Raw genomic sequence first — 16,512 nt, 5'->3', positions numbered from 1 at the left:
CTTTCATATTATCGAATATTATTATTTTTCATATTTCCATATTATCGTCTATCTTCACATACCTCTAGGATCATCTGGATCCTGAGTACACACCCCCATCCTCATTCTCCAATTACGTTCTTCAGCACAGTGGTCTACGTCTTTGACTCACAACCGAGGGACTCTAGTTCGAACCTCGGGTGTGAGAGAAATGTTTGGGCACGTTTTCTCTCGCTTAACGCCCCCTGTTCACCTTGTAGTAAAATAGGTACCAGGCAATTTTTTGGGTTGGATCCTGGGAAAGGTCAGTAAAATTGTGCTTAGGGAGGAAAATGTTATATTCACAACACTTATTACACCTTCTTATAACCTCGAATCCTTATATTTGCTTCCCAAACTACAACCTATTTTCCCTATTTTGTACCCAGTGATAACCAACCCTACATCTTCTTCCAATAGTTTCTGTGCCCCACTACCCCATCATTCATTCCTTACACTAAATATTCACCCATTCCCAACTCCCTATTCTCATCCCTTAGTCCCCATGAAGCCCGCTTTCCTTAAACTATTGTATGTCTATTCAGTTCAGCATCTTTATTGCCCCCCATTACCTGCATAAACCTTCATGGAAAAAAAGATCTTCCGTCTTCTATACCCATTCAACATGTCCTTTATTTAACCTTATTTATTATTTGTTAGTTATGTCCTTACCATACTCTTATTTACATTTAATTATACATGGGATCGCCAACTTCACAGTAAGGCCATCTTCCGTTTGCAGCCATCCCTTAACTATTCTATTTCTTTCTGTTCCACGACAATAATACCCATCCCATCTCTCGTGTTATTTCTCTAATAACTTCCAATCCCTATTCCAGGACTGGTAAATCGAATTTCCCCTATTGCATGAACCACCGTCCATGTAATATTTACAGTCACTCACTTCCCCCATCCATCGACCCCTCCTCCCCCTCTTATCTTTTCCCCCCCTTATCCTCCAATTATATACATCTCCTCACCTCTCCTAAGCCCCTTTCCCTAAACCTCATATTTCTTCCACCTCCTCCCTTTTCTCTGAACGGTTTGGCCTCCTGCATCTATCCCTCTCATTCCTTTCCTGTATCTTCAGGTCCTGTTTTTCCAGTTCAAGTAACCCATATTTTCTTCCCCCTTCCTTCAGCACTCTGAAACACCTCAGCATAATTCCTTCCCTATATGTACAACCTTAATCCCCCTGCCCCCCTCCCCATCCCCTGCCCCCTATCCCCTGCTCCCCCCCATCCCCTGCCCCCCCTCCCCATTCCCTGCCCCCCCATCCCCTGTTTTAAACCCCATCATCTACATCTTCAGACCAGTCCCCCATTACCACCCACCGTCTGCTTCGCTAGTCTCCCCTCACTACCTCCCCACCATCTATTACGTTAGTCCCCCATCACCCCCACCCCCCCTCTGTACCACCCCCCACCATCTATATCACCCCCTCTCCCCCACTCCCCATGGTAATTACCATGAATTATCACGTCGAGGCAAAAGAAAAGACATAGTTTTTACTGAGTTTTATTAGCCGGAATAATGACTTCTACACCCCCCCCCTCTCCCCAGTACAGTCTCCTCCCCTATCCCCAGTACAGTCTCCCTCCCCCTCCCCAGTACAGACTCCTCCCCTCTCCCCAGTACAGTCTCCCTCCCCTCTCCCCAGTACAGACTCCCTCCCCTCTCCCCAGTACAGTCTCCTCCCCTCTCCCCAGTACAGTCTCCTCCTCTCTCCCCAGTACAGTCTCCTCCCCTCTCCCCAGTACAGTCTCCTCCCCTCTCCCCAGTACAGTCTCCTCCCCTCTCCCCAGTACAGTCTCCTCCCCTCTCCCCAGTACAGTCTCCTTCCCTCTCCCCAGTACAGTCTCCTCCCCTCTCCCCAGTACAGTCTCCTCCTCTCTCCCCAGTACAGTCTCCTCCCCTCTCCCCAGTACAGTCTCCTCCCCTCTCCCCAGTACAGTCTCCTCCCCTCTCCCCAGTATAGTCTCCTCCCCCTCTCCCCCAGTACAGTCTCCTCCCCTCTCCCCAGTACAGTCTTCTCCCCTCTCCCCAGTACAGTCTCCTCCCCTCTCCCCAGTACAGTCTCCGCCCCGTGTCCCCAGTACAGTCTCCCCCTCTCCCCCAGTACAGTCTCCCTCCCCTCCCCAGTACAGTCTCCTGCTCTCTCCCCAGTTCAGTCTCCCTCCCCTCTCCCCAGTACAGACTCCTCCCCTCTCCCCAGTACAGACTCCTCCCCTCTCCCCAGTACAGTCTCCTTCCCTCTCCCCAGTACAGTCTCCTCCCCTCTCCCCAGTACAGTCTCCTGCTCTCTCCCCAGTACAGTCTCCCTCCCCTCTCTCCAGTACAGTCTCCCTCCCCTCTCCCCAGTACAGTCTCCCTCCCCTCTCCCCAGTACAGTCTCCTCCCCTCTCCCCAGTACAGTCTCCTCCCCTCTCCCCAGTACAGTCTCCCTCCCCCCCCCCTCCCCCCTCAAGCATCCACACGCCCCCCCCTCCCCCCTAAAGCACCCACACGCCCCCCCCTCCCCCCTCAAGCACCCACACGCCCCCCCCCTCCCCCCTCAAGCACCCACACGCCCCCCCCCCTCCCCCCTCAAGCACCCACACGCCCCTCCCCCCCCCCCCATCCACTAAACCGGCTGCATAACTCCTCATTACAGGATTAATGTTAAGAAGGCGACGTTAGGAGTTGTATTATTTATGCCTTACTGCATATTGTATTCCTTACTGTGTATACTTTATTCTTTACCGTGCAATTTATTCCTTACTGCATCTTTTATTCTTTACTGAACATTTTAATTCTTGCCGTATTTTTAACAATGTTAATTTTTTGTGTAAATTTCTTCTACTTCCACTTTACTTATATTTTTTGTTATGTTTATTCTTACAAGAAGAGATACCCGGAGGTGCCCGGGATATAGTTTGTCTCTCCTGCCACTCCCCATTCCCACCTATCCCGCCCCTTATTCTCTAACCCCCCTTTCCATTATCCCCTTTCCCTCTGTTCTTACTTTCCCTCTCTCTCCTCTCCTCTCCCTCTACCCCTCTCCCTAGCTTCCCCTTCTTCTGTCTCCAACCTCGAACAAGCATAACATATCTTTTTTTTTTTTTATTAAGATATGAGGTACATCTGCATTAGTGCAGCTACCCTAGACTATATGAAGTGGAGTACAGTGTGTCAAAAAAGCTAACTAGGTGATGCTAAAAAATCCCCATCACACAGGATGGTTAGTCATACAGAGGCATGTGATAAGCGGTCTGCACTGGCCGACTCCGGATGCATTTTGAGGATATCAACAACACAAGATTGAATAAGGCAGCAGTGGTAATACAAGTCCCCATCTCGCAGGATGGTTAGTCATACAGAGCCATGTGTTTAATAGCCTGCACTGGCAAATTTTGGGTATACTGTGAGGATATCTTCAAGAATACGAGAGTGAATAAAGTAATTGCAAAGCTCCAGGTACCTCATGCCAACTGGTCTGAAAGGTCTATTAACTGGGCATTCAGTGATGTAGTGCCGTAGATCATGCCGTAGTTCCTGCTCACAGAGTTTGCAACTGGAGTGCTCAGGATTGGGAGACCCGTCACCTGCAGCCACCTGCCACAGGTAACGTTAACCCAACCTGATCCTTGCAACCACTGTGTCGCACAGTCTAGTGGACGTTTTGTGCTGTCCATAGATGTAGGTTTCAGATCTGAACAAATCATAGCTTTTTATACTAGTACTTTCAGGTCGTTGGGAGTCAGTAAGTTCTTTCCTATCAGATCTGAATGTTTGGACCAATACAGTTTTGACAGCAGAGATGGGGATACCTAGATCTAATTCAACTTCAAACTTGTTACACGCTAATTTGGCTGCAATGTCTGTCTCATTATGATGGGTTATATTTATGTGTGAAGGTATCCATACAAAGGAGATTCGAGACCCTTTACTCTGTGCATCAAATAGGTCATTTATAATTGGGAGTATGAGGTTCTTGCTGTCGATCTTCCAAGAGAAGTTTTCGATTGCTTGAAGAGCAGACTTTGAATCGCAGAATATTATTCCTCCTCCAATATTTTTTAATGTGCTGGTTGCTAAATGTAATGCTGCTAGTTCTGCTTGTGTGGAGGTCAGCCAGTTGTTTAACCTGACACTGACAGTCTTTGTGCAAATATTATTTCTATAAAACCTACATGCCGCTGCAGTCCGTCCAGTAGAAGACTGGACTGAGCCGTCGGTGTAGACACAGTGCTCGTGAGATCTTAGACTCTCGATGGAGGAGGCAATTGTTTCAAGAGTGACAGCTTTGAGTAGAGCAAGATTCTCATTATCTTTCTTGGTGACAGGTGTGTATGATACTTGAATGGTGGGGTACAGATAAAGAGGAATATCAGAGACAGGTAGATTGCACTTAAAAGGAATGTTAAGTTTAATGAGATTGTAAGCATTGTTTCTCAGCCAATTATCATAAAAGGAGTGAGTTGGTATGTCGGCACCAGTCAAAAGGGTGTTAACAGCACTAAATAATTTGTCTCTGAGCAATGCAGGAGATGTAGGATCTCTCATAACTTTAAGACAAAAGGTAGTGTTAACTTGCATTATTCTTTCTAGTATGGTTGGAAGCTTCAGTTCTTCCCTCATGTTGATGATTCTTGTGCATCTTGGGGCACCAAGAATTATCCTCATGGCCTCATTCTGTATTACTTCAAGTTTGTCCAACACAGAGGAGGGGAAATTAATTACGTGCAGAGCATTATAATCAACGAGAGATCTAACAAACATCATATAGAATAGTCTAGCATATTTAATATTGATACCAATATTCTTACCAGTAAGTGTTCTCAATGGTTTTAGTCTTTCTTTTAACCTACGGTGTAGATCATTTACAATGTCACTGTTGATACCAACTCCAAGGTATTTGTGCTGCCCACACGTTTCAATGTTCTGGCTGTTGACCTTGAAAGCTATAGGGACATGAGTTTTCTCTTTGGGATGGAGAACTCTGGATTTAGTTATAGAGATAACAAGACCACATTCAATGCTTTTAGCAGCGAATGAATCAAGTAGAGCTTGCAGTCTAGTTTGGGAATTTGCAACAATGCATATATCATCGGCATAACAAATGACGGTTTCGTCAGGTAGTGTGGGAATATCAATTGTTAATTTGTGCATCAGAACATTGAACAGTGTGGGACTTAGCACTCCACCCTGGGGTGTACCCAACTCAAAGGGTGCACAGAGTTTACTTTTGACCCCCTTGAAAAGGACTGAGGCGGTTCTGTTACTCAGGTACCCCCTGAGCCATGTCAACAGTCTTCCCTTAACTCCAAAAGAGGCTAGCTGTTCTAGGATTATTTCTTTGTTTGCTGTATCAAAAGCAGTTTGGAGATCAATAAATGCCGCCTGAGAGTTTGGTCCCCCTCTTATAAAATACTCAGCAAAGCAAGTTTGTGTGCTTCTTCCAGGAAGGAAACCATACAGGTTAGGGGCAAGGTGGGGCTTGATTTGAAACATTAGTCTGTCGAGAATAATTATCTCAAGAACTTTGCACATGCACGACGTCAGAGAAATGGGTCTAAATCATAACATATCCATGTATTTATATGTCAAAAACTCTAGGGACTCTGCCAGCCACTTATCACTAAGTACGTTTCGGGTCACCATTAGGCCCAACCCTCTCTTAATAAGACGAAAAGGATCGACCCCGATTAACCTATGTAAGTCTCGTACCACAGACCATTCATCCTGCAGAGTTGGGTGAGGCTAGCCCCAAGTCTCTGGCTTGTAGCCTGATACTGAGAGATAGACAAATAAACATTGTCTAATGTACATAGAGATTAAAGAGACTGGGCCGCGGGGACAATGAATCTAACGACAGGTAGTTGAAAGAATAGAATTCTGTGGGTAATTATTTGTGGCACTTGTAAATATTTATGATAGAGTATATTCTCTCAGATAAAATGAAGAGAGAGAGAGAGAGAGAGAGAGAGAGAGAGAGAGAGAGAGAGAGAGAGAGAGAGAGAGAGAGAGAGAGAGAGAGAGAGAGAGAGAGAGAGAGAGACAGACAGACAGACAGACAGACAGACAGACAGACAGACAGACAGACAGACAGACAGACAGACAGACAGAAAGAGATAACGAGAGACAGATAAAGAGGGAGAAATGGAAAGTTAAGGTAATCCCGGGGAGAAAGCACTAAGCCAGTATGTCTATGCACCCGTGACGATATCAACGACATCTGTTGAGCACACCCAACCCCATTTTCTGTTTCCCGGAGGGAGGCTGTGATTTTATTGACACCTGTGCAGTTTCCTTCATACTATTCCATTTTTACTCCTCAGGAGTTATGTGCGTGATACTTTGGTCGACAAGGGTGAGTTCACCCAGGGCGGCCCTGAACCCAAAACGTGTTCCAGTGGGAACAAGTGGACCGAGTCGGTGTTGACTTTGATTTGTTTGTGATACCCAGTGAAGTATTGGTGACTGAACCGACGGATCCCGGGATGGCCCAAGTTGAGTTACGGGATGGAATCAATGTCCATCGGACTTCTATGTTAAGGATTGTTATAGTCGAAGTCGTTTAGAGGAAGCCAGCCAGTGTGTTGCTGAAGACCTGCCAGTGTGTTGCTGAAGACCTGCCAGTGTGTTGCTGAAGACCTGCCAGTGTGTTGCTGAAGACTTGCCAGTGTGTTGCTGAAGACCTGCCAGTGTGTTGCTGAAGACCTGCCAGTGTGTTGCTGAAGACCTGCCAGTGTGTTGCTGAAGACCTGCCAGTGTGTTGCTGAAGACCTGCCAGTGTGTTGCTGAAGACCTGCCAGTGTGTTGCTGAAGACCTGCCAGTGTGTTGCTGAAGACCTGCCAGTGTGTTGCTGAAGACCTGCCAGTGTGTTGCTGAAGACCTGCCAGTGTGTTGCTGAAGACTTGCCAGTGTGTTGCTGAAGACTTGCCAGTGTGTTGCTGAAGACTTGCCAGTGTGTTGCTGAAGACTTGCCAGTGTGTTGCTGAAGACCTGCCAGTGTGTTGCTGAAGACCTGCCAGTGTGTTGCTGAAGACCTGCCAGTGTGTTGCTGAAGACCTGCCAGTGTGTTGCTGAAGACCTGCCAGTGTGTTGCTGAAGACCTGCCAGTGTGTTGCTGAAGACCTGCCAGTGTGTTGCTGAAGACTTGCCAGTGTGTTACTAGAGAGTCAAAGTAGTGTTTTGACTCCGTGATGACACTGTGCAGGAATGGCTCATGATTTACTGAGAAAGGTGGACTGGCTGGCGTGAGGACCATAGACTCAGGGAAGGTACCTTCAGTATTTACTTATATATACTATTTGTCTGCAGAATCGAGATATTAGCTCTTGGACCCAGCCTTTCTAACCAATCTTTGTTTACTCTAAAATATCTACTACATATATTTTTCTCAAACCCACACACACACACACACACACACACACACACACACACACACACACACATAGATCCCCAGGAAGCAGCCCGTAACAGCTGTCAAACTCCCAAGTACCTATTTACTGCTAGGTGAACAGGGGGCATCAGGGTGAAAGAAACTCTGCCCATTTGTTTCCACCTCGGCTGGGAATCAAACCCGGACCCTTTGAACTACGACCCCCTGAGCACTGTGCACTCAGCCGCGAGGACCGTTGAGTGTTGTACGATCGAAGATAGAAGTGGACTCGCCAGGAAAGAAGATTGCAGAAGTTCTTTTATAGTGTCTTGCATGAAAGTGACACCTGCTGTGTTGTGTGTTGTACATGTGTATATTGTTAAGAAGTACACTTGGTGATGATTCCGTTTAGTGCTGTTTACTCTCCTTTTCCTTTAGTTTGACTATTACTGCCAGTTCTTAACAACTTATCAATGACTCGGGGGTTGGATCTGGTAAGAGTAGGCACTATAGGGTCCCATGTGAAGTCGTACATGAAAAGAACCCGTTACTGGCTAAGTGAGGCCACAACAGTGACACATAGACGTGTCCTCATATGTCTCACCGGTGATAGAATAGAGGCCAACCTTGAACCATCGGGGATCGGACGCTGACTCTGCAAGAAGCGATTCCAAAGGGGGGATAAAATACAGGATAGAGACGGGCTTGGAATACGCCTTCCCGTAATACCACGTTCATTCTCTGTTTCGTTGTCCCTTGACGTGTCTATAACTTGTTGAATCACTCAGTGATGTACAACGGTGAAGTTGTTTTCGCCTTAACAACTGTTGGTGAAGGTCCCACATGTGTTGTTAGAGCGGTTCTTCTCCAGACAAAACGTTTACAGATCAGCAAGTAGCCATCAAAAAATTGATTTAAAATGCGAGCTGATCAATCATTGAAGCTGTATATAGTTGGTAAAGATCAATTTTCTTGGAGGAAGAGGAAACGCGGGGGATCGTGGACCCTATGCAAGGGTCGCAATCATTCGGATTGTCTTAATTGAAAAGGAAGTTGGACTGTTTTCGTTGAAACCGCTACATCATATTATCGTCACAACAATCTAAAGTCCAGCAGGTTGGTCACAACCCTGCGAGTGTCCGCGGCCATTTGTGAGGTTGTGAGGACCTCAGTTATAACCCACAGTTAAGGGTGAACCTTGCAAAGATAAAAATGCAGCATTATTTCCTTAGGGAAGATCAACATCAGCCTTCTGGAGAAGTCCAACAACACTACGTCCCTAAAGAAGTCCAACAACACTGGGTCCCGAGAGAAGTCCAGCAACACTAGGCCCCTAGAGAAGTCCAACAATATTAGGCCCCTAGAGAAGTCCAGCAAGACTATGTCCCTAGAGAAGTCCAACAACACTAGGTCCAGAGAGAAGTCCAGCAACACTAGGCCCCTAGAGAAGTCCAACAACATTAGGCCCCTAGAGAAGTCCAGCAACACTAGGTCCCTAGAGAAGTCCAGCAACACTAGGCCCCTAGAGAAGTCCAACAACATTAGGCCCCTAGAGAAGTCCAGCAAGACTATGTCCCTAGAGAAGTCCAACAACACTAGGTCCAGAGAGAAGTCCAGCAACACTAGGCCCCTAGAGAAGTCCAGCAACACTAGGCCCCTAGAGAAGTCCAACAACATTAGGCCCCTAGAGAAGTCCAGCAACACTAGGCCCCTAGAGAAGTCCAGCAACATCACACACCACAATACTTCATGGCCACCAACATCAACACCGTAGAGTAGGCCATCAATCTACACATCCAAAGAAGACCATTAACATCAGCTCCATATTGAAGACCTCAGAAATCAAACCCTTAGATACAGCCACCATTCATAAACTCCCTAGAGAAAGCCACCAACATCTGCCCCTTAGACAGGGCCACTAACATTAGTCCCTTAGACAGGGCCACTAACATTAGTCCCTTAGACAAGAAAAGTAACATTAGTTCCTTAGACAGGACCACTAACATTAGTCCCTTAGACAGGGCCACTAAGATTAGTCCCTTAGACAGGACCACTAACATTAGTCCCTTAGACAGGTCCATTAACATTAGTCCCTTAGACAGGGCCACCAACATCCCCCGTAGAGAGGGTCTCCAACATCATCCCTCTGATAGGGCCCTTTAGGGTACTAAACGCAACTCTGTTTTCCACGTTCTCATAAAACAAAAAAGTATGAAATGAGATCAGGTGGAAAATAGAAATAAAAAATGAAAGCGGGAATATGAAATCAGAAAGAACAGGGGAGAGGGAGGGGGGTTAGGGGGAGAGAGAGAGAGAGAGAGAGAGAGAGAGAGAGAGAGAGAGAGAGAGAGAGAGAGAGAGAGAGAGAGAGAGAGAGAGAGAGAGAGAGAGAGAGAGAGAGAGAGAGAGAGAGAGAGAGAGAGGGTGGAAGGTAGGGAGAGAGAGGGAGTGAGAGAGGGAGGGGAAGAAGAAGGTCATAACCCAAAGATGTCGCAGAACGAGGAGAGGCAGGTGATTGGTGCTCCTGTCTCTTTTACAACACTATCAATTTTACGCCTTGGCAGTAAGCAACGTAGCTCTCTCTCTGTCTCTCTCTCTCTCTCTCTCTCTCTCTCTCTCTCTCTCTCTCTCTCTCTCTCTCTCTCTCTCTCTCTCTCTCTCTCTCTCTCTCTCTCTCTCTCTCTCTCTCTCTCTCTCTCTTTCTCTCTCTGTCTCTCTCTCTCTCTCTCTCTCTCTCTCTCTCTCTCTCTCTCTCTCTCTCTCTCTCGCTCTCGCTCTCGCTCTCTCTCTCTCTCTCTCTCTCTCTCTCTCTCTCTCTCTCTCTCTCTCTCTCTCTCTCTCTCTCTCTCTCTCTCTCTCTCTCTCTCTCTCTCTCTCTTTCTCTCTCTCCTGTACCATTAACCATTACATTCTAACACCAACTATCTAACACCACCACCACCACCACCACCACCACCACCACCACCACCACCACCATCACCACCACCACCACCACCACCACCACCACCACCACCACCACCACCACCACCATCACCACCACCATCACCACCACCATCACCACCACCATCACCACCACCACCACCACCACCACCACCACCACCACCACCATTACTACCACACGGTGTCAGCACCACTGCAACTGTCACACCATTAGCACCGTTCTCGCGAGCCTTCCCAACGTCAGGAAACTGGCGGACTAAAGTGCCCTTATCCTAACCTACCACAGGACGCAAAACAGAAAACGGAAGAGTATGTCAATTTCGCGAGCTGCTACTATTTTCTCGTACGACAGTTTTTGTCCTTGGTAAAGTATACGTCAAATTACGACGTGCTATTATGAGGACGGGTTGTACCAGCAACCATCCACATATCTACTTGATTTTCCATTATAAACTTACTGAAATATATTGGAAAATAATGAAAGGACATTTAGTAATTAATAATTATAATTGGTTAAATATGAGTGGCTATTAATATAACTATGTTTTGAGACCATCGTTATTCTATGGGTTTCAAGATTATAAACAAATGTCACTTGCGATGATCTACTACAACCATTTTCTGATGATAGACACTATGACAAATATCTGGTCTTTCGGTGTAATTGACAAATCATCTATCTTAATAACTGGCACCACATTTGCAACCTTCCATGGTACACTGCCTGCCACTAGTGACAGATTATACCTACCACACAGCGCTCACTTTAAGCTCTTCTTTACTCTAAACACAAGAGAAAGTACCTCGTCTGGCCCTATACGACCTTGTGATTACTTTCCCTCTTTGTTTAATAACTTCCTCCCTAGTAACCACAAAACTAGTTAGTTTGTCCTCTTCACCAACTACTTAGATTTGTTCAGCTTGAAGTATGATATCCAGGTCAGTGCTAGTAAATATAAAGTACTTATCTAGAATCCCTCAATGTCTTTGTCATTATGGGTCAACTGACTTTACCCATGTTTCATTGGCTTTATGTTTTCCTTGACCTTTCTTTGATATCTCTGAAAGAACCATTTAGGATTTATCTATGCCTGCTTTGCAATACGTATTTCATATATTTTTTTAAAAATTTTCCTAATTCTGTTTTGACACATTGCTCAACTAGATACATTTCCCCATTGGTAATTTGTTTTCATTGTGCCTTCTTTATTCTCCGGTAGGTTATATATTTCCATGATTAGCCATGTTGAAGCATTATTATTGGTTCATAATAATATAGTTATTCACAGGTAAATTTGGCCTTAGGTACGTGTCGTTCCTTTCCAGTTTGACTCTTACTTTTAGTGAGTTCCTTCCTAATGAACACTAACATTATCTCATTTGAAAAACTCGCTTTATAATACTCGCCTTCTCTGGACCGTGATATGAATTAACTTAACTGCTGCCTTAACCAGTGTAATGTGTTTCACAGCGGTTGAGCACTTTGATGACGATATCTTTTCAAAAGTTGTCTGTGATCTTCAATGAACACTATTGCTTTCTAATTTTAGATAACCCATTTGTTAAGATTATTCTCCAAGACAATAATTCTTAAGTGCCGTAGCAAGGGCCTGAACCTATGACCACGAAATAAACACATTAAACCAGCGCTGTACAACTGGAACACCACACCACACGAGGGAGAGTATATCTGAACTAATTAAATAATTAACAACGTGACCCAAATGCATCTGGGGCAACAGGCCTTGGGTCAGTTAAACTATACTATATCGAATGTGACGTTCTGTTCCAGGGATACAGGACTCGCTTAATATGTTTGTGTGTAGGCAGAGGTATATGTGTCAGGGCTGTCTACAAGATGTACTTGAAGCTGTTGTAAATGTTGGACTGTCAGGCAGCGACTGTCAGGTAGCGGAGCAGCGAACGGTTGTCTTTGGAACGTGTGTGGTGAAGTCGGAAGCATCATTCGTTACTTTCGTAGAGAAGTGGTGCCCAAGTCATTGGAAGCTCCGCTTGTCTTACCCGGCTGGCGTTCATTTCTCACAACAACCTTACGAAACGCACCGTCAGTCATCCATCTCAGTGTCAATCCTCATCAAGTGCCACTCCGTCAGTTTCCTAACTTAGCTGCCACCTGTCAATCACAGAAGTCCGTCTGTGAATTTCCCGAAAATATGAATAAATTCTGGTCTCAAATGTCAGTGGATTAGAGATTGAATGGACAGTTAACCTTATGGACTTTAACGTATACAATTATTTTAATTCGAACTGTTATATCTTTCCCTCAATAAAGCAGACTCCATTATCGTAAATATTTTAAGAATTGCCGTTGTATCAGGTCAGTAAAGTTACTATTATTTTTTGGAATTAAGGGAACTCATTCTTGTTAACATTTAGGTGCAAATCAATGCCTGAGTTATTATGCAAATGTTGTATTGAGCCACATCTGGATATTTACTGTGATAATATAGCCTACACCGGGATATATATATATATATATATATATATATATATATATATATATATATATATATATACAGGTATATATATATATATATATATATATATATATATATATATACATATATATATATATATATATATATATATATATATATATATATATATATATATATATATATATATATATATATAATATGGGGACCTAACATGAGTCTTTAGACCCACATATACTCGATTCCTGTGAAAAGGGTTTCAGCGAACTGGAGCCTATTTCACAGCCCCTTTACTGAACAAGTGCCCTCTTGAGATGATAGGAAGCACCCCGTAGCCGCTGTCTAACTCCAAGGTTCCTATTTACTTCTAGGTGAACAGGTGCATCAGGGTGAAAGAAAATCTGCCCAGTTTTTTTTTCCCGCCTCCACCATGGATCGAACCTGGAACTTCAGGACTACGAATCCCAAGCGCTGTCTACTCAGCTGTCAGGCCCCTCAATAAAGGAGCAGAAAATGAGTCAGTTACTGAATAAATCACTGTTCGAGAGTAGGCATGTTACTGAGTGATTGTACACATGTACGGGGAGAGTGAGTGAGTGAGTGAGTGAGTGAGTGAGTGAGTGAGTGAGTGAGTGAGTAACCAGATGCGTGTCAATAATTCCGAGCCACACAAAGACACGTGTACTCATAATAATCAGAACACACTCACCTCGCCCCAACCTGTTTTCATTCAGTAAATACCAGCCAGTCCTCCTGACTCACACCATCCATCACTCACCGGCGAAACATTTCGGCAAGGGAACAAAACAATCCAAGGCGACCACTCGCTCTGCAGAGGTTTACCGTACCTCGTTTCCAAAGGTTTTCGCTTATGGGTATACTTCGTAAGCAACTTTTCCACCAACATATCGCCCTATTTAGGGGGGTCGGAGAAAAAAGGAAGGAGGAGGAAGGAATCACGAGATAAGTTGAGAAGGCGAGAGACAATGTGAAGAGGTTAACGGTGTTGTTGATGATAATGGCCAAATTCCCGGGATCGTTTGGAGGGTTCGCTGGGAGAGAGAGAGAGAGAGAGAGAGAGAGAGAGAGAGAGAGAGAGAGAGAGAGAGAGAGAGAGAGAGAGAGAGAGAGAGAGAGAGAGAGAGAGAGAGAGAGAGAGAGAGAGAGAGAGAGAGAGAGAGAGAGAGAGAGAGAGAGAGAGAGAGAGAGAGAGAGAGAGAGAGAGAGAGAGAGACAGGAAGGAGGAAAGTGGAAAGTAGTAGGGAAAAAAGATAGATGGAAAGTATAGAAAATGGATGGTGAATGTTGCGTTGTTTGGGATTGATAACTGAGTGAGAAAAAGAATTGTTAGTGATTTTTTTTTTACTTCAGTTCTCCGTTAAACAGATAACGATAAACAAAGAAAAATCTAATATAAAAATTCCTCTAATTAGTTAATAATCCGACTCATTGGATATATTAATCGAAATATTATAATAAAAGTAATACATACGGAAAACGTAAAAACTCTAATTATCAATTTAGAGTATCACATTTTTTTTTAATACCTCATCAAATATCTTTTACAGACAGGTATATAATGCTTAGCAGGTATATGTCTATGTATCTATATCTACTTGTATCTGCGTGGTTCTGCCCGTAATATTTAGTGCCCATCTGTACCGATAAGACATAAGAGTATGATTTTAGTGTAAACATTCAACCGAGGGGGTCATACTTCAGTTCTGACGATACAGTGGTATACTACTACAATGACGACAATACAGTGGTATACTACTACAATGACGACGATACAGTGGTATACTACTACAATGACGACGATACAGTGGTATACTACTACAATGACGACGATACAGTGGTATACTACTACAATGACGACGATACAGTGGTATACTACTACAATGACGACGATACAGTGGTATACTACTACAATGACGACGATACAGTGGTATACTACTACAATGACGACGATACAGTGGTATACTACTACAATGACGACGATACAGTGGTATACTACTACAATGACGACGATACAGTGGTATACTACTACAATGACGACGATTCAGTGGTATACTATTACAATGACGACGATACAGTGGTATACTACTACAATGACGACGATACAGTGGTATACTACTACAATGACGACGATACAGTGGTATACTACTACAATGACGACGATACAGTGGTATACTACTACAATGACGACGATACAGTGGTATACTACTACAATGACGACGATACAGTGGTATACTACTACAATGACGACGATACAGTGGTATACTACTACAATGACGACGATACAGTGGTATACTACTACAATGACGACGATACAGTGGTATACTACTACAATGACGACGATACAGTGGTATACTACTACAATGACGATGATACAGTGGTATACTACTATAATGACGACGATACAGTGGTATACTACTACAATGACGACGATACAGTGGTATACTACTACAATGACGACGATACAGTGGTATACTACTTTAATGACGACGATACAGTGGTATACTACTACAATGACGACGATACAGTGGTATACTACTACAATGACGACGATACAGTGGTATACTACTACAATGACGACGATACAGTGGTATACTACTATAATGACGACGATACAGTGGTATACTACTACAATGACGACCATACAGTGGTATACTACTACAATAACGACGATACAGTGGTATACTACTACAATGACGACGATACAGTGGTATACTACTACAATGACGACGATACAGTGGTATACTACTACAATGACGACGATGTTACCTATCGTTCGTTACGGCTCGTGACCCTACAGCAGCCAAGCTAAATTACGTCTAGGGATACGAGAAAACTGCTGTTCTCAAGAGCGGGTCACCAGTATAACCCCTTGATAAGTAATGAGCACATAAATAAAAATCTTCCTAGGACTGAAGAATAGATACAAAATATTATATAGATATATATTCAAGACAGTATAATATAAAAACACAGATGGTCAAGTTAACTTATACAACAAACAAAGGTATTGTCCTTCTCCTAATATAGTATAATAAAATATGGCACAACAAGAAGTAACAGACTTATCTCCCACATGTTACTCTTCCTGGTCCCCCGAAGCTACTGAACTCTCGCTCTGTCGCTACCCAAATTCTCACCTCCCGTCTGCCTCATCCCAGGATGAGGGATGGAAACTAAGGACTTTTTAATATTTAAAACTAATTGAACAACCACTTGTTCTCAAAACACACAAGAATGCAAATTACAGATAATAGTTACTTACAAAATATATAAGTACAATGCCACCTGTTTAATTACAGTAAATAAATACTTGTATAAACTTAATAAAAGTGACATCTGGAACTCCCAAACTGAACAGGTCCAGCTTGCCCGAATCTAACAGGTACTAGACGTGTGCAAAGCAACCGCGCTCCTGTCTCCACTGATGCTGCCACACCACACGATAATTTACAAAAACACAATGTGTGTACATATACAGGCAATGATATAATAGAACAAAAATGTTATTTTAAATTTATATACGTATTCTGCTAGGAGTACGTAACACTTCCACCTCCAAGAAAAAAAATGCAATAGATTGAAGATCAATGGCATTTTTTCAAAGTAAAATGTATGACACTTGAGATTTATGGTATTGATTACACCAAACATGTAAAAGTAATAAGAACACATTTCTGGACAAAAATGAAAACACTCCAAATATAGTCTTA

The 16,512-nt window shown here is 43.8% G+C and overlaps 1 protein-coding gene across 1 annotated transcript in view; it reads left to right on the top strand.

Moving 5' to 3' along the window:
- The window catches only part of LOC138367475 (toxin B-like), a 22,712-nt gene extending 7,101 nt beyond the window's left edge, over nt 1-15,611 (top strand). The window contains exons 2-3 of the mRNA XM_069329143.1: nt 8,618-9,155; nt 14,504-15,611. Coding sequence (XP_069185244.1) covers nt 8,618-9,155; nt 14,504-15,611 — 1,646 coding nt within the window. The remainder of the gene's footprint in view (nt 1-8,617; nt 9,156-14,503) is intronic.
- The last annotated feature ends 901 nt before the right edge of the window (nt 15,612-16,512 follow it).

This window comes from Procambarus clarkii, chromosome 22, assembly GCF_040958095.1.
Source record: "Procambarus clarkii isolate CNS0578487 chromosome 22, FALCON_Pclarkii_2.0, whole genome shotgun sequence".
Classification (NCBI taxonomy): Eukaryota; Metazoa; Arthropoda; class Malacostraca; order Decapoda; family Cambaridae; genus Procambarus; species Procambarus clarkii.
Note: the sequence above shows the minus strand (reverse complement) of the source record. Positions and strands in the feature narration are given on the sequence as shown.